Below are 14,785 nucleotides of genomic sequence, written 5' to 3' on the forward strand. Positions count from 1 at the left end.
GCAGGGGGTGTCACTTCTTGTGCCTTAGGTGTACGGAGTGTGCCGGCGGGGCCTATCTGGGATTGTTGGGGGGTCATTACAAGTCATACGGAGTGTGACCAGGGGCAGTTTTGGCAATGTGTGTGTGTGCGCGCGCACGTGTATCTGTCTCTCGATGCCAAGTGAGACCCTGTTTCCCAGCACTAAGGAGGGTGATGTGGGTGGTCATCTCAGAGGGCTGCATTTTGGGGTGTTGAGGGGAGGGGCTGGAATTGAGGCAGTAACTCTGGGTGTGTCCCGGCGCTGGGGGTAAGACCCTGAGTTCAGGGATGTGGTGGCAGCAAGCTGGCTGTGCTGAGATGGGGACAGGATGAAACTGAGTGGTAAGTGACGGGATTGTCTTAGGGTGTGAGGCCGCCAGCGTGGCCCTACCCAGGGCAGAAGGCGCGTCTTTGTGGCTTAGGACGTGTGTCCCAGGTGTCACTCAGCCCATCTTAAAGCAGGAGCCAGACACTGGGGAGAGTCCCCAGGTCGCCAGGCCTCCTGGTTCCCCTGCCCCCTTTCAGCCGCCTCCTCTCGCCTCCCAGGATATGACTCGCTGTGGCCCTAGCCGGGGCTTAAGCCCCTATATAAATAGTAGCCGGATCCCCTGGCCAGGCTGGGCCTGACCCAAGCCAGTCTGCCCAAGGCCCTGCCCACCAGCACCTACCCCAATGTCCATGAAGGCTTTAGCAGGGCAGGGGGGCATTGCTGCCCCCAAAGAATTGGAGTTAGCCCCCCTAGTCCCAAAGCTCTAGGGAGGGGGGCAGTGGCACCCCCTGCAGCTGCCCCAGCCTGCCCCAGACGACACTCACATTTTCCAGTGTTTAGATTTTATCCACTTTATTAATGAGGCAAGAGGCCCGAGCCTCGGGGGAAGGGGGCTACTCCCGCCCTGCTGGGAGGAGGGGGTCACAGGGGGCCAGAACGACTCCAGGGAGCCTCCCTCCTCATGGAGGGAGCCGCTGGGGCCCAGAGTGGCCCCCATCCATTGCCAGGAGCAGAGAGGGGGGTCCCTGCCACTCCAGGCCCCAAGCGGGCGTGCGCGGGGTGGAGCGGCCCCTGGAGGCCAGCAAGGGCGGCGGGAGGAGCCGAGGAGCCGCCCCAGGAAGAGGGAGGGAGGAAGCGGCCTGCCGGAGAGCCAGGGCGCAGTGGGCAGCAGGGCTGAGCGGCCGGTGATGGGGACCCCGCATCCCAGGCAGTGCTGGGTAAGCGGGTTGCACGTGAGGGTCCCTGGCTGGGGAGGAGGAGGGCATGAAGGGGTGGGGCCATGGCCACCTGTCTGTCCATCCTGTGTCCCTGGGCTCTTCCCCCCGATCTGTGTGTCCCTGTCTTATCGTCTGTCCATCCTCCCTTCCCATCTGGCCTGGTGGACAGTTCCGCCCTTTCCACCCTCACCACCAGGATATCAAAGAGTGGATGGTCATGGCCTCTGGGGGCAGGGACATGGAGTGGAACCGTGGGCAGCCAGGGTGAGGCAGAGGTGATCGCAGTGGGGCCTGGCGAGAGACCACAGTGGATCAGAGGCAGGTCCATGGGGCAGGGGTAGAGATGCGTCCATGCCATAGATGTAGCTGTGCCATGTGGGGTCGGAGATGGGTCCATGGGGGACAGGGACATGACCGTGGGTAGAGATGTGCCCATGGTGGTAGAGATGGGGCTGGGGTATCTCGAGGATGGGACTGCAGTAAAGCTGACATGGGGAAAGTCAGGTAGGACCACAGGGGCAGACATGGGTGACAGCTATCAGATGGAGCCACAGGCCCCAGGAATTTGCTACGGTGTAAAAATGGAAGGTGGGGGTCAGAGGGGGATCTGTGAGGCCCAGAGGCACTGGCAGAGATGCCTGAGGGCAGGGCTCAGGGGAATCTTGCAGGAAACCATGAAGGACAGAGAAGGGGCCAGTGGGGACAGAGGGAGGCCCTGGAGCAGGAGATGGGGCGGTGAGAAGCAAAAGAGAGGGAGGAGGGTTTCCAAATGGAGTGGCCAGGTCATTTGGAGTTGCCATGGGCAGAGGGGCTGCCTGAGAACGCCAGGGAGTCAAACGGGCCTGATGTTCTGAGATGGCACCGTGGGCTGGTCCCCGCCCGGGCCCAGCCAGCCTCACTCTGCCCTCTTCTCCTCTACCCAGCACTCCCGGCGCCTGACATGAGCCCTTGCGGGCCCCTCAACCTGAGCCTGGCGGGCGAGGCGACCACATGCGCGGCGCCCTGGGTCCCCAACGCGTCGGCTGTGCCGCCGTCGGGCGCTTCGCCCGCGCTGCCCATCTTCTCCATGACGCTGGGCGCTGTGTCCAACCTGCTGGCGCTGGCGCTGCTGGCGCAGGCCGCGGGCCGCCTGCGACGCCGCCGCTCGGCCGCCACCTTCCTGCTGTTCGTGGCCAGCCTGCTGGCCACCGACCTGGCAGGCCACGTGATCCCGGGCGCGCTAGTGCTGCGCCTGTACACTGCGGGGCGCGCTCCGGCCGGCGGGGCCTGCCACTTCCTGGGCGGCTGCATGGTCTTCTTCGGCCTGTGCCCGCTGCTGCTGGGCTGCGGCATGGCGGTGGAGCGCTGCGTAGGCGTCACGCGGCCGCTGCTCCACGCCGCGCGGGTCTCGGTCTCCCGCGCGCGCCTGGCGCTGGCCGCGGTAGCTGCGGTGGCCTTAGCCGTCGCGCTGCTACCGCTGGCGCGCGTGGGCCGCTACGAGCTGCAGTACCCGGGCACGTGGTGCTTCATCGGCCTGGGTCCCTCGGGCGGCTGGCGCCAGGCACTGCTCGCCGGCCTCTTTGCCGGCCTCGGCCTGGTCGCTCTCCTCGCCGCGCTGGTGTGCAACACGCTCAGCGGCCTGGCCCTGCTACGCGCCCGCTGGCGACGCCGCTCCCGAGGGCCTCCCCCGGCCTCGGGCCCCGACAGCCGGCGTCGCTGGGGGGCGCGCGGACCCCGCTCGGCCTCCGCCTCGTCCGCCTCATCCATCGCTTCAGCCTCCACAGCCTTTGGCGGCTCCCAGAGCCGCGGCTCGGCACGCAGAGCTCGCAGCCACGACGTGGAGATGGTGGGCCAGCTTGTCGGTATCATGGTGGTGTCGTGCATCTGCTGGAGCCCAATGCTGGTGAGGGGCGCACCGGCCCCTCGAGCCACGCTTCTTCCCGCTCCCTCTCAACACCCTCCGCCCTTGGTCGTCCCAGGACACCTTGGGCCTCCCTCCTGGACCCAACCAAGGCCCCGGCCCCTGGAGGCCCCATCCCACCTGCCCCAAAAGCCAGCATGGCCTTCTCCATCTGACCTGCCATCCTTCCTCCTAGCCCCCCTCTCTTCTTCCTTTTTGGGGTCTTTGTAGCGCACCCCGACCCACACAAGCCTCCTCTCCTGCCCAACCATTATAAGCCCCCGCGCTTCATTCCCTAGTCCTTTCACCCAACCCCCTCGTTTTTCCTCTTTCCGGGACACCTGAGACTCCTCTCCGGCCGGAGCCCCCACCCACTGAAGGCGTTTGTTTCTTTGCCTCCCTCCTTTTTTTCCGCATCCCCTTCCCACCTGGATCCCCATTTACCCTGCCTGCGACGGCTCGCCCCTCCTCCCAGGCTTTTACCTTCCAGCCACGCCCCCACCATCCCTGCGCCCCCCCTGCGCCTGCGCCCGCCAAACGGCTCACACCGGCTTCCCCCGCAGGTGTTGGTGGCGCTGGCCGTCGGGGGCTGGAGTTCTACCTCCCTGCAGCGGCCACTGTTCCTGGCCGTGCGCCTTGCCTCCTGGAACCAGATCCTGGACCCTTGGGTGTACATCCTGCTGCGCCAGGCCGTGCTGCGCCAACTGCTTCGCTTCCTGCCCCCGAGGGCCGGGGCCAAGGGCGGCCCCGCGGGGCTGGGCCTAACCCCGAGCGCCTGGGAGGCCAGCTCGCTGCGCAGCTCCCGGCACAGCGGCCTCAGCTACTTCTAAGCACAACCGGAGGCCCAACGACGAAGCCAACCCACCCTGGGGCCGGGCCCAGGTGCGCGGCGAAGAGCCTTTGAGGAATAAAAAGCCATTCTACGAGCCCAGACAGAGCGGTGAGTCCCGTCGGGGCTTCGGCATCCACTGGGGCCGCGCAAGGGGCAGCAGAGGCGCCAAGTGCGCTTCCAGGGTGGGTGCAGTTCCGGGGCCTACCACAAGATGGCGCGGAGACACCGGGGCGCGGTTCTAGGAGGCTCGAGGGTGCCTGACCGTGGGCGCCGTAGCCGCAGGAGCAAGCGCACCGTGCGGGCGGCGGGGGCTGGGGCTGTGCTGGGAGCAGAGCGAGAGGGTGTGGGGGGCGTTTCCTGACCTTGCCACCGCCCTAACGGACTTCCGAAACCATTCTGCTCACTGTGGCTTTGAGTTCTTCCAATACAGCACCAAAACCCTGTCCCCAAACCATTTTGCCCCATGTCCCTGGGCGCCCCCAACACAATACCGACCGCCTCCCATCTCAGCTTACCCACGCTCCCCCCCCATAAGAACAGCTCCGAGTCCACGCCGCCCCTTGATCCTCTTTAAATGACACCCCCATCACTGGAGACTCCCACGACCAACCAGCCACCTGCCCCCCAAACGTCCACACCTCCAAGCACACCCCCACCGCCAATGACTTGCACACAAGAAGACACGCAAGATGCATGGATCAGGCAAATCCCAAAGGCCTTTTTAAAAACTAACAGCTCTTGGGCAGGGGTAGGGGCAGGGTAGGGGGCTAGCAGCCCCCCGCCACGAAGTCGAAGTCCAGGAAGGCCGCCTGCTCCGCGGCTGTGAGGGGCCGCGCGTCACGGGGCGGGCTCAGTGTGGGGGCCTCCCCGGTGAACTCCTCGTCAAAGTTGCTGACGTCGGTGCGGCCAGACAGCGTGGGCACAAAAGGCGGCGGCAGGCGCCGGGCCAACAGGGCTTCCCAGCCCAGAGTCTGCAGGGGAGGGAAGCGGAGGGGAGGGTCAGCCTGGGAGGCTGAGGAGGGGGCGTGCTGCAGTGGGGACCAGTCCTAGGGCTTGGGGACCCCGGAGAGGAGTCATCATATAGGGAAAAGTGGGGTGGGGGGACTGGGGCTCAGGAGGGATCACCTGCGATAGCCTGGTGGAGAAGCGGGATTAAGAAACAGTGGAGGCCAGGCGTGGTAGCTCACATCTGTAATCCCAGAACTTTGGGAGGCTGAGGTGGGAGGATCACTTGAGGCCAGGAGTTCAAGACCAGCCTGGCCAAAGTGGCAAAATCCCGTCTCTACTAAAAATACAAAAATTAGCCAGCTGTGGTGGAGTGGTGTGTGCCTGTAATCCCAGCTACTCAGAAGGCTGAGGTAGGAGAATCGCATGAATCTGGGAGGCGGAGGTTGCAGTGGGCCGAGATTGAGCCACTGCATTCCAGCCTGGGCAACAGAGTGAGACCCTGGCTCAAAAAAAAAAAAAAAAAAAAAAAAAAAGAGGCGGAGGAAAGTGGAGATGTGGGATTAGGAGGGTCCCTGGGGGGAACAAAAGTGGAGGAGGGAAATCGGGGTGTCAAAGGAGGTGACGATGTTGCCCTGGAGGTGCAACGAGGCCTTTGAGGCAAAGCGGCTAGGCCTGGGGGACGTCGGGTGTGGGGTGATGAATCGGCACCGGGGGGAGGGCCGGGGTCACTGAGGTCCTTGTGGGGAACCTCACCCTGAAGAAAGGCTGTTTCTTCACATCTTCTGCATCCCTCTCGCTAGATCCCAGCCTCCGCTCTGGGTTCCTCCGCAGCAGCTTGGAGGAAGGAGCACTGTGTCAGGATCTGTCCCCTTCTGGGCCCCAGTGCCCCTCCCCAGGCCTGCCCCACGTCAGGGGTCCTCACCCTTCTCATGATGCCGATGGCTTCGGCGGACAGGAAGCGGGGGTAGCGGACCTCATCGTTGACGATGCTATCGAAGACCTCCTCCTCGTCATCCCCTGGGAATGGGGACTGGGGAGAGGGAGGCCCGGGGTGAATGGGGCCTCTCCTCTGGCTGCTCCAAACCCAGCCCGGCCTGCTGCAGCTCTTGGGTGCTGGCTAACTCGGGCAGGGAAATGTCCCATTTTATAGAGGTGGAAACTGAGGCCAGGGAGCCAGAGCAGCCCTCAGTCACACAGCACTTGGTGGAGGCAGACTTGGATCCCACCCTAGGGCACACGCAGTTTCCAGTGAGATCCGAGACACACAGGGGTGGGGTCTCACCTCGCCAACCAGCATCTCGTAGAGCAGCACACCCAGCCCCCACCAGTCCACAGCCCGCGTGTATGAAGTGTCCGTCAGCACCTCAGGGGCCAGGAACTCCGGGGTCCCACAAAATGTGCTGGTCCGGTCCCCATAGCCCATCCCTGGGGACAGCAAGGCCATGTGAGGTTATGGGGGCCAGAGGAGTCATTCAGCCCAATGTGGGGTTGTCCACACAGCCAGCCCTGTCCCAGGGTCAGGGTGGGGGGTACCCCAAGTAGGGTTAGGGACCCCATTCCTTCCCGCTCCTTTGTCTAATCCCGAGGCCAGTCCCTCACCCTCCTTGCAGAGGCCAAAGTCTGTGATCTTGACGTAGCCCTCGGTGTCCAGAAGCAAATTGTCCAACTTCAGGTCCCTGTTGGGGGTTGGGGGATGGAAAGAGGGATGAGCGGGGGTCTGGGCCCTGTCCCCACAACGGGCAGTGTGCACATGCATGCGCGCGCACACACACACCTGTAGACAATCTTGTGTTCATGAAGAAACTGTAGGCCCAGCACCACGCAGGCGGAATAAAAGCTGCAGAGAGAGAGGCTGCTGAGGGGTGGGGCCACCCTGCAAGCAGGGAGGGTCACATAAGCCTGGTTCCCACAACCTCAAAAGCCCCCCCAGTCTCCCCAAAGCTCTGGGAGGCTGGGGGAAGCAAGGCCTGAGGGTGGAGGGGTGAGAAGCAGGCTGCCAGCCTCTCGAGGGGACTGAAATGTCAGACGCTGTGGAGGGAGGCGGGGCCCGGGCCGGGGGGCCAGGCTCACACGGCACGAGGCTCAGAGAACACGTCGCTGTGGATGTGAAGCATCAGGTCCCCACCGGCCGAGTACTCCATCACGAAGCACACGTGCTCCGGTGTCTGGAAACAGCCAAAGAGGTTCACCAGGAAGGGATGTCCCGCATTGGTCACTGCCGCCAAGATCCGCTTCTCACACATCAGGCTGGGGAGGGGTGGGGGACAGAAGTCAGAGACCATGGCCGCCGCTTATCCCCAACTCCCAGACGGCAAGCAAAGCCCATACAGAGGGAAGCAGAACTGAGAAATGTCATCTCAGCACCTGGATACAGCCATGCCTGAAGGCAGCACACTCCTGGACTTTTCTGATGCAGACCAATACATTTCTTTACTTGTTTCTGAGTTGGGTTCCTGATTATCAAAAGAATGCTGGGAAGACCAAGGACAATCTCAGTGCCTGTACCGAATGTTTAGAGGGGTTAGGCACTGTGTAGACAGCACCTGACAACCGTGTGTGTGGAAGGCAGCAGCACTCCGCTTCTCCACATCAAGAGGGGTTTTTTTTTTTTTTTGAGACAGAGTCAAGCTGGAGTGCAGTGGCGCGATCTTGGCTCACTGCAACCTCTGCCTCCTGGGTTCAAGTGATTCTCCTGCCTCAGCCTCCCAAATAGGTGGGACTACAGAGGCCCACTACCACACCCGGCTGATTTTTGTATTTTTAGTACAGACGGGGTTTCACCATGTTGGCCATACTGGTCTCGATGTCCTGACCTCGGGTGATCCATGCACCTCGGCCTCCCAAAGTGCTGGGATTACAGGCGTAAGCCACAGTGCCTGGCAAAGAGGCTGAGGTTCTGAAGGGAGAAGTGACCTCCCCAGGATCTCCAAGCCCATGCTGCAGATGTGAGATTTGAACCCAGGATCCTGTCCCCAAAGCAGAGGCAGTATGTTTGCACCACGAAGGGCACAGGCTTCAGAACCTGAGTCTCTAGCTTTGAATCCTGGACCTGCTGCTTACTGGCTGTGTGACCTTGGGTAAATTGCTCAACCTCTCTGTGCCATCAGTATTTACCTTATAGGGCAACATGGAGGAACAAACGAATAACTTTTATAAGAGCTATTATTATCTTGGTATTAGGCTAGTAGGTATTAGTGACTTATTTGTTCTGAGACAGGGTCTCACTGTGTTGCCCAGGCTGGAGTGCAGCGGTGTGATCTCAGCTCACTGCAACCTTGACCTACTGGGCTCAGGTGATCCTCCTATCTCAGCCTCATGAGTAGCTGGGGCTACAAGCACGTACCACCACACTCAGCTAATTATTTTGTATGTTTTGTAAAGATGGGGGTGTCGCCATGTTGCCCAGCCTGGTCTTGAAATTCTGAGCCCAAGTGATCCACCTGCCTCGGCCTCCCAGAGTGCTGGGGTTACAGGCGAGAGCCACCGTGCCTGGCATTAGTGACCACTATGAGTCACTCTCCTTGCAGCTCCAAGGAGAGAACTGCTCTGTCATTTCCCAAAAGAGAAGACAGAGGTCCCCAGAGGACCACGGCAGGTCCCCACCTCTCCACCTCGTCTCGGGCCACAATGTCCCCTTTCTTCAGAGCCTTGATGGCGAACAGCTCCCCACTGGGCCGGAATTCGGAGAGCAGCACCTGGAACCACAGTGGGCAGGGGTGGCTTTAGTGGCCAGCCAGGGACCTGGGGGGGGTGTCTCCCAATCCCCTGCCCTCCACCTCACCTTCCCAAAGTGACCCCGGCCCAGCACCGCCAGGAACTTGAAATCCTCAAGGGTCAGAGGCGACTTCCTCAGAGGGCTGTGGAGAGAGGCCACTGGTGAGGACAAGGACAGCAGGCAGGGGTGGGTGGTGGGCAGGGGGCCGGGGAGTGGTGTCACCTGCACAGGGCGGGGCCTGGGGTCTCCTGGGTCTCCGAAGGCAGCTTGGGAGTGATGGAGGATTCCTGGATCGGGGAGCTCTGTGGCGGAGAAGAGGCCAGAGTAAGGGGAGTCAGAGATGCCCTCATAACCACAACAGCCTCTGAGGCCCTGCAAGATCTGCCCCCCACCTCTCTGTCCTCACCTCTCCTCCCATGCGGCCCCTCACTCACTCTCCTCCAGCCACACGCCTGCACCACCACGCCTGGCTAATTTTTGTACTTTTAGTAGAGATGGGGTTTCACCATGTTGGCCAGGCTGGTCTGGAACTCTTGACCTCAGGTGATCCACCCACCACGGCCTCCCAAAGTGCTGGGATTACAGACGTGAGCCACCACGCCCAGCCCGAATTTTCTTTTTTGTTTTTTTTTAGAGACAGAGTCTTGCTCTGTCGCCCAGGATGGAGTGCAGTGGCACAGTCATAGCTTAGTGCAGCCTTCAACTCTACCTTCACCTCCTGAAGGTAGGGGGTGGGACTAAAGGCTTACACCACCACACCCAGCTAATTTTTTTTTTTGAGACTGAGTTTCATTCTTGTTACCCAGGCTGGAGTACAATGGCACGATCTCCGTTCACTGCAACCTCCGCCTCCCGGGTTCAAGTGATTCTCCTACCTCAGTCTCCCAAAGAGCTGAGATTACAGGCATGCACCACCAAGCCAGGCTAATTTTTTATATTTTTAGTAGAGATGGGGTTTCTCCATGTTGGTCAGGGTGGTCTCGAACTCCCGACCTCAGGTGATCTACCCGCCTCAGCCTCCAAAGTGCTGGGATTACAGAATTGTTCAGCTTCCCGAGTAGCTGGGACTACAAGTCCCATCATGCCTGGCTCGACAATGTCCATTTTTAATTTTTTTATTTTTTTTTAAATTTTTAAATTTTTTTTTTTTTTTTTGAGACAGTCTCGCTTTGTCGCCCAGGCTGGAGTGCAGTGGCGCAATCTCGGCTCACTGCAAGCTCCGCCGCCCGGGTTCACGCCATTCTCCTGCCTCAGCCTCCCGAGTAGCTGGGACTATAGGCGCCTGCCACCTCACCCGGCTAGTGTTTTTTTGTATTTCTTAGTAGAGACGGGGTTTCACCGTGTTAGCCAGGATGGTCTCGATCTCCCGACCTCGTGATCCGCCCGTCTCGGCCTCCCAAAGTGCTGGGATTACAGGCTTGAGCCACCGCGCCCGGCCAGCTTTCACCTTTTTTTTTTTTTTTTTTTTTAAAAGAGATGCAGTGGCTGGACGCAGTGGCTCACACCTATAATCCCAGCACTTTGGGAGGCTGAGGCGGGCAGATCACCTGAGGTCAGGAGTTCAAGACTAGCCTGGTCAACAAGGTGAAACCCCGTCTCTATTAAAAAGACAAAAATTAGCCAGGTGTGGTGGCGCACACTTGTAGTCCCAGCTACTCGCGTGGCTGAGGCAGGAGAATTCCTTGAACCCAGGAGGTGGAGGCTGCAGTAAGCCCAGATCACACTACTGCACTCCAGCCTGGGCAACACAGTGAGACTCCATCTCAAAAAAAAAAAAATGGAGTTTCACCATGTGTTGAGGCTGGACTCCAACTCCTGGACTCAAGTCATCCTCCTGCCTCGGCCTCCCAAGTAGCTGGGACCACAGGTGAAGTGATTTTTACATTTTTAAATCGTTGGGGGAAAAAAAAAAAGAGGAAGAATATTTCATTGCCCATGAAAGTTCAATGATGTTCAAACTTCCGTGTGAACTACCAATAAGGTTTTACCGGAATAGAGACACGCTTATGGTGTACAAATCGTCTGTGGCTGCTTTCAAACTACAAAGCAGACAGGGACTGTCTAGCCCACAAAGCCAAAAATATTGACTCTCTGGCCCTTTCCGGAAAATGCATGCTGACCTCTGACCTAGATAAAGACGAGGAACATTTCCATTACCCGGCAGGTCCCCTTGTGGCTCCCAGCTTGCGGTAACCTCTGCCTAGAGCACAGCACTCTCTCGATCACTCTGTCATCGACATGAGTTTTAAATATGCTCGTTTTGCAAAGCGGTGCACTGAGGCACAGAGAGGTGAAGCGCAGAGCCAAGAGGTGGCAGGGCAGGGATGGGAACCCAGGCGGCCCAGCCCCCGAGCTCACAGTTTTATTTATTTATTTTTATTTTTTGAGACGGAGTCTCGCTCTGTCACCCAGGTTGGAGCGCAGTTGGCATGATCTTGGCTCACTGCAACCTCCGCCTCTCAGGTTCAACTGCCCCAGTTTCCCGGGTAGTTGGGATTACAGGTGCCCACAACCGCACCCGGCTAATTCTTGTATTTTTAGTAGAGACGGGGTTTCATTGTGTTGGCCAGGCTGGTCTTGAACTCCTGGCCTCAGCCTCCCAAAGTGCTGGGATTACAGGTGTGAGCCACTGCGCCCGGCCTGTTTTATTTTTTGAGATAAGATTTCCCTATGTAGCCCAGGCTGCCATGCAGGGGCAGGATCATGGCTCACCGTGGCTCACTGTGTTGCCCAGGCCGGTCTCAAACTCCTGGGCTCCAGCAATCCTCCCATGTCAGCCTCCCAGAAGTGCTGAGATTATAGGCATGAGACGTTTGTTAACCAGGATGGAGATCTGGGCACAGGTTTTAACCAGCATAGAGATCTGGGCCCTGGTTCTGCCACAGACATGCTGCGGGGCTCCAAGGAAGTTCCTAGTGGTCTCTGAGCCTGGAGCAGGACCCCTGACGCTGCCCAGGCCAGGCCTAGCGGGGGAGAAGGAGGGACCCTCACCAGGCTCGATGGGCGGGAAGGAGGATCCCGCGAGCTCTTCTGAGGTGAGCCGTCCGAGTCGGTGCCGAGGTTCAGCTTCTCCACCGATATGTCACTGCCGCAGACGAGAGGAGGGTGTGTCTGGGGCCCAGGACTCTCGCAGGCTTCAAGGGGCGGCCGGGACCCCGGGGCCCTCCTTCCTTACCCCGTGGTCCGGGCCTCGGATCCTGGAGAAGCCCCAGGGCTGAAGGTGCCTGTGCCCGTAGCATTGGGGATGAGCCTCCGGAGCAGCCGCACCCACGTGGCGACGTCGATGTTCATCTGCCTAGCGCGCTGGAACGCCTTCCCTGGGGGGACGGCGGCAGGCATCACCCTCCATGACACTCCCAGGACCCCGGCCTCTCCCCCAGGAGGCCTGGAGCACCCTCTCACCTTGCTGCTTGGAGAAAATTTTCTTCTGCCGTCGGAGCCGAGGAATCCTCTCAATGACAGGGTTGCGGAAGGTGACCTGGGGGAAGGGACCAAACGGTGAGGACCCCTGCCCACCTGCAGGCAGACAGCTTGGTAAGGAAGCCCCTAGGAGCACGGGTGTGCACGCCCCAGTGGGGTTCTGGTCAGGTGGCATCAGATTCAACCCGAGTACCAGGTGACAATGAAGAGGCCATCAGTGCCACCCACGGCTCCCCTCCTGAAGGGACGTCCTGGAAAAGCAAGAAGCAGACAACCGGGTCCCCTTCTAGAGGTGGGGAGAGCATCTGATCCAACAAGACTGACAGACAGCGACCACAAACGGACGCCACACCATCCCACACCCCGATTCCCCACATGTGCTCCCAGACCCCAGACCTGCAGTAGCAGCAACACCTGGGAACTTGCTAGAAACGCAGGTTTCCAGGCCCCCCCTTTGACCTACTGAGCCAGAAACACGGAGTGGAGGAAGCGCGCTCTGTGTGTGTGTGTGTGTGTGTGTGTGTGTGTGTGTGTGTGTGTGTGAGAGAGAGATACATCTATACAGATAGATAGATAGATAGATAGATAGATAGATAGATAGATAGATAGATAATTTTTTTTAGACAGGGTCTTGCTCCATTGCCCAGGCTGGAGTATAGTAGTGCAATCTCGGCTCACTGCAGCCTCCACCTCCCGGGCTCAAGCGATCCTCCCACCTCAGCCTCCTGAGTAGCTGGGACTACAGGCACACACCCCCATGCCTGGCAAATAGTTGTATTTTTTGTAGAGACGGAGTTTCACCATCTTGGTCAGGCTGGTCCTAAACTCCCGGGCTCAAGTGATCTGCCCACTGTGGCCTTCCAAAGTGCTGGGATTATAGGCGTGAGCCACTGCGCCCGGCCTTAAAGCACTCAATATTTCAACAAGTCCCCAGGCAACGCTGGTGCCCACCCATCTACGGAAGTCACCCGTCAAGTTTAATTCTCCCAACTCCAACACAATTTCTAGAAGATGCCGAAGTCACAGAACTGCAGTGTCTGGTACGGTTTCACATGTGGCGATTTAAATTTAAATTAGTGAAAATGTCAGTGAAATTAAAACTTTTTGAGCCGGGCGTGGTGGCTCACGCCTGTAATCCCAGCACTTTGGGAGGCTGAGGTGGGTGGATCACGAGGTCAGGAGATCGAGACCATCCTGGCTAACACGGTGAAACCCCATCTCTACTAAAAATACAAAAAATTAGCCGGGCGTGGTGGCGGGCGCCTGTAGTCCCAGCTACACGGGAGGCTGAGGCAGGAGAATGGCGTGAACCCGGGAGGCGGAGCTTGCAGTGAGCCGAGATCGCGCCACTCACTCCAGCCTGGGCGACAGAGCGAGACTCCGTCTCAAAAAACAAAAAAAAAAAAAAAAAAAACCAAACTTTGGTTCCCTGGTCGCACGGGTTGCGTTTCAGAGAGAGAACATTTCCATCTACAACAGAACTCAGCCACTGTGGGTACATCAACAACAGAGCTGCAGAAAGTTCCCTTTTTTTTTTTTTTTTTTTTTTTTTGAGATTCTGTTGCCCAGGCTGGAGTGCAGTGGCGCAATCTGGGCTCACCACAACCTCCACCTCCCAGACACTAGAGATTCTCCTGCCTCAGTCTCCTGAGTAGCTGGGGTTACAGGCACCCACCACCATGCCCAGCTTTTTTTTTTTTTTTTTTTTGAGACAGAGCCTCACTCTGTTGCTCAGGTTGGAGTGCAGTGGTGCGATCTTGGCTCACTGCAACCTCCACCTCCCCGATTCAAGCGATTCTTCTGCCTGCCTCAGCCTCCCAAGTAACTGGCATTACAGGCATGTGCTACCACGCCCAGCTAATTTTTGTATTTTTAGTAGAGACTGGGTTTCTCCATGTTGGCCAGGTTGGTCTTGAACTCCTGACCTCAGGTGATCTGCCTGCCTGACCCTCCCAAAGTGCTGGGATGACAGGCGTGAGCCACCACACCCAGCCTAATTTTTGTATTTTTGGTAAAGACGGGGTTTCACCATGTTGGCCAGGCTGGTCTCAAACTCCTGACTTCAAATGATCCATCAGCCTCAGCCTCCCAAAGTGCTGGGATTACAGGCGTGAGCCACCGTGCCTGGACCAGCCCCTTTCTTTCAGTGGTGCTTGATGATCAGACCAGGGGAGAACCTCTGCTTGGGGATATGGATATAGAGAGATGGATAAATAGACACAGAAAGAGACACATATAGATGCAGGTAGATAGAGAGGGGCATGGATGGAAGGGTAGTTACAGATAGAGTAAGAGAGAGAGGCTGATAGAAGCAGGGATACATACAGATAGAAGGATGGATGGATGGATGGATAGATAGATACAGCTATCGAGAGAAAAATAGAGAGAGGAACAGATAGATATAGACGGGGATAGATAGAGCCAGAGAGAGGAATGGGTAGATACAAATAGAGATAGAGGAATATACAGAGATGGATGGATAGAGGGATAAGCATAGATAAGATAAATGGATGGACGGATAAGATGATAGATAATATAGATGGATAGATAGATAATATGGATAGATAATATAGACAGATGGGTAAATGGAAAGATAGATTAGTTGATAGATAATATAGATAGATGGATGGATAGATCTAGCTACAGAGAGAAAAATTAGAGGCACAGATAGAGAGGGATAGATAAAGATAGAGGAATGGGTAGATGTATATAGAGAGAAATATATAGAGATGGATGGATGGATGATGCATATATAAGATTGATGG

At 58.1% G+C, this 14,785-nt stretch overlaps 2 protein-coding genes across 4 annotated transcripts in view; one reads left to right on the forward strand and one right to left on the reverse strand.

Annotated features, from left to right (window-relative positions):
- The first annotated feature begins 1,152 nt into the window (after positions 1-1,152).
- PTGER1 (prostaglandin E receptor 1) lies at positions 1,153-4,035 on the forward strand. The gene is made up of 3 exons (XM_050769948.1): positions 1,153-1,226; positions 2,150-3,108; positions 3,669-4,035. Exons 2-3 carry the CDS (start codon positions 2,167-2,169, stop codon positions 3,933-3,935), a joined length of 1,209 nt encoding a protein of 402 aa, XP_050625905.1. The 5' UTR covers positions 1,153-1,226; positions 2,150-2,166; the 3' UTR covers positions 3,936-4,035.
- A 603-nt stretch (positions 4,036-4,638) lies between these two features.
- The window catches only part of PKN1 (protein kinase N1), a 40,246-nt gene continuing 30,099 nt past the window's right edge, over positions 4,639-14,785 (reverse strand). For all 3 annotated transcript variants that reach the window (XM_050769919.1, XM_050769918.1, XM_050769920.1), the window contains 13 exons: positions 12,003-12,078; positions 11,776-11,917; positions 11,592-11,685; positions 8,823-8,902; positions 8,667-8,742; positions 8,489-8,580; positions 6,956-7,132; positions 6,660-6,722; positions 6,485-6,561; positions 6,168-6,310; positions 5,808-5,915; positions 5,639-5,719; positions 4,639-4,908 (listed from right to left, as the gene is read on the reverse strand). In XM_050769919.1, coding sequence (XP_050625876.1) covers positions 4,705-4,908; positions 5,639-5,719; positions 5,808-5,915; positions 6,168-6,310; positions 6,485-6,561; positions 6,660-6,722; positions 6,956-7,132; positions 8,489-8,580; positions 8,667-8,742; positions 8,823-8,902; positions 11,592-11,685; positions 11,776-11,917; positions 12,003-12,078 — 1,413 coding nt within the window. In that variant the 3' untranslated portion in view covers positions 4,639-4,704. The remainder of the gene's footprint in view (positions 4,909-5,638; positions 5,720-5,807; positions 5,916-6,167; positions 6,311-6,484; positions 6,562-6,659; positions 6,723-6,955; positions 7,133-8,488; positions 8,581-8,666; positions 8,743-8,822; positions 8,903-11,591; positions 11,686-11,775; positions 11,918-12,002; positions 12,079-14,785) is intronic.

The sequence above is a fragment of the Macaca thibetana genome, chromosome 19, assembly GCF_024542745.1.
Source record: "Macaca thibetana thibetana isolate TM-01 chromosome 19, ASM2454274v1, whole genome shotgun sequence".
NCBI classification, from domain to species: Eukaryota; Metazoa; Chordata; class Mammalia; order Primates; family Cercopithecidae; genus Macaca; species Macaca thibetana.

Coding starts and splice junctions, on each gene's coding strand:
- PTGER1 (XM_050769948.1), top strand. CDS start 2,167: ATGAGCCCTTGCGGGCCCCTCAACCTGAGCCTGGCGGGCGAGGCGACC. Junction 3,109..3,668: donor TCTGCTGGAGCCCAATGCTG/GTGAGGGGCGCA, acceptor CTTCCCCCGCAG/GTGTTGGTGGCGCTGGCCGT.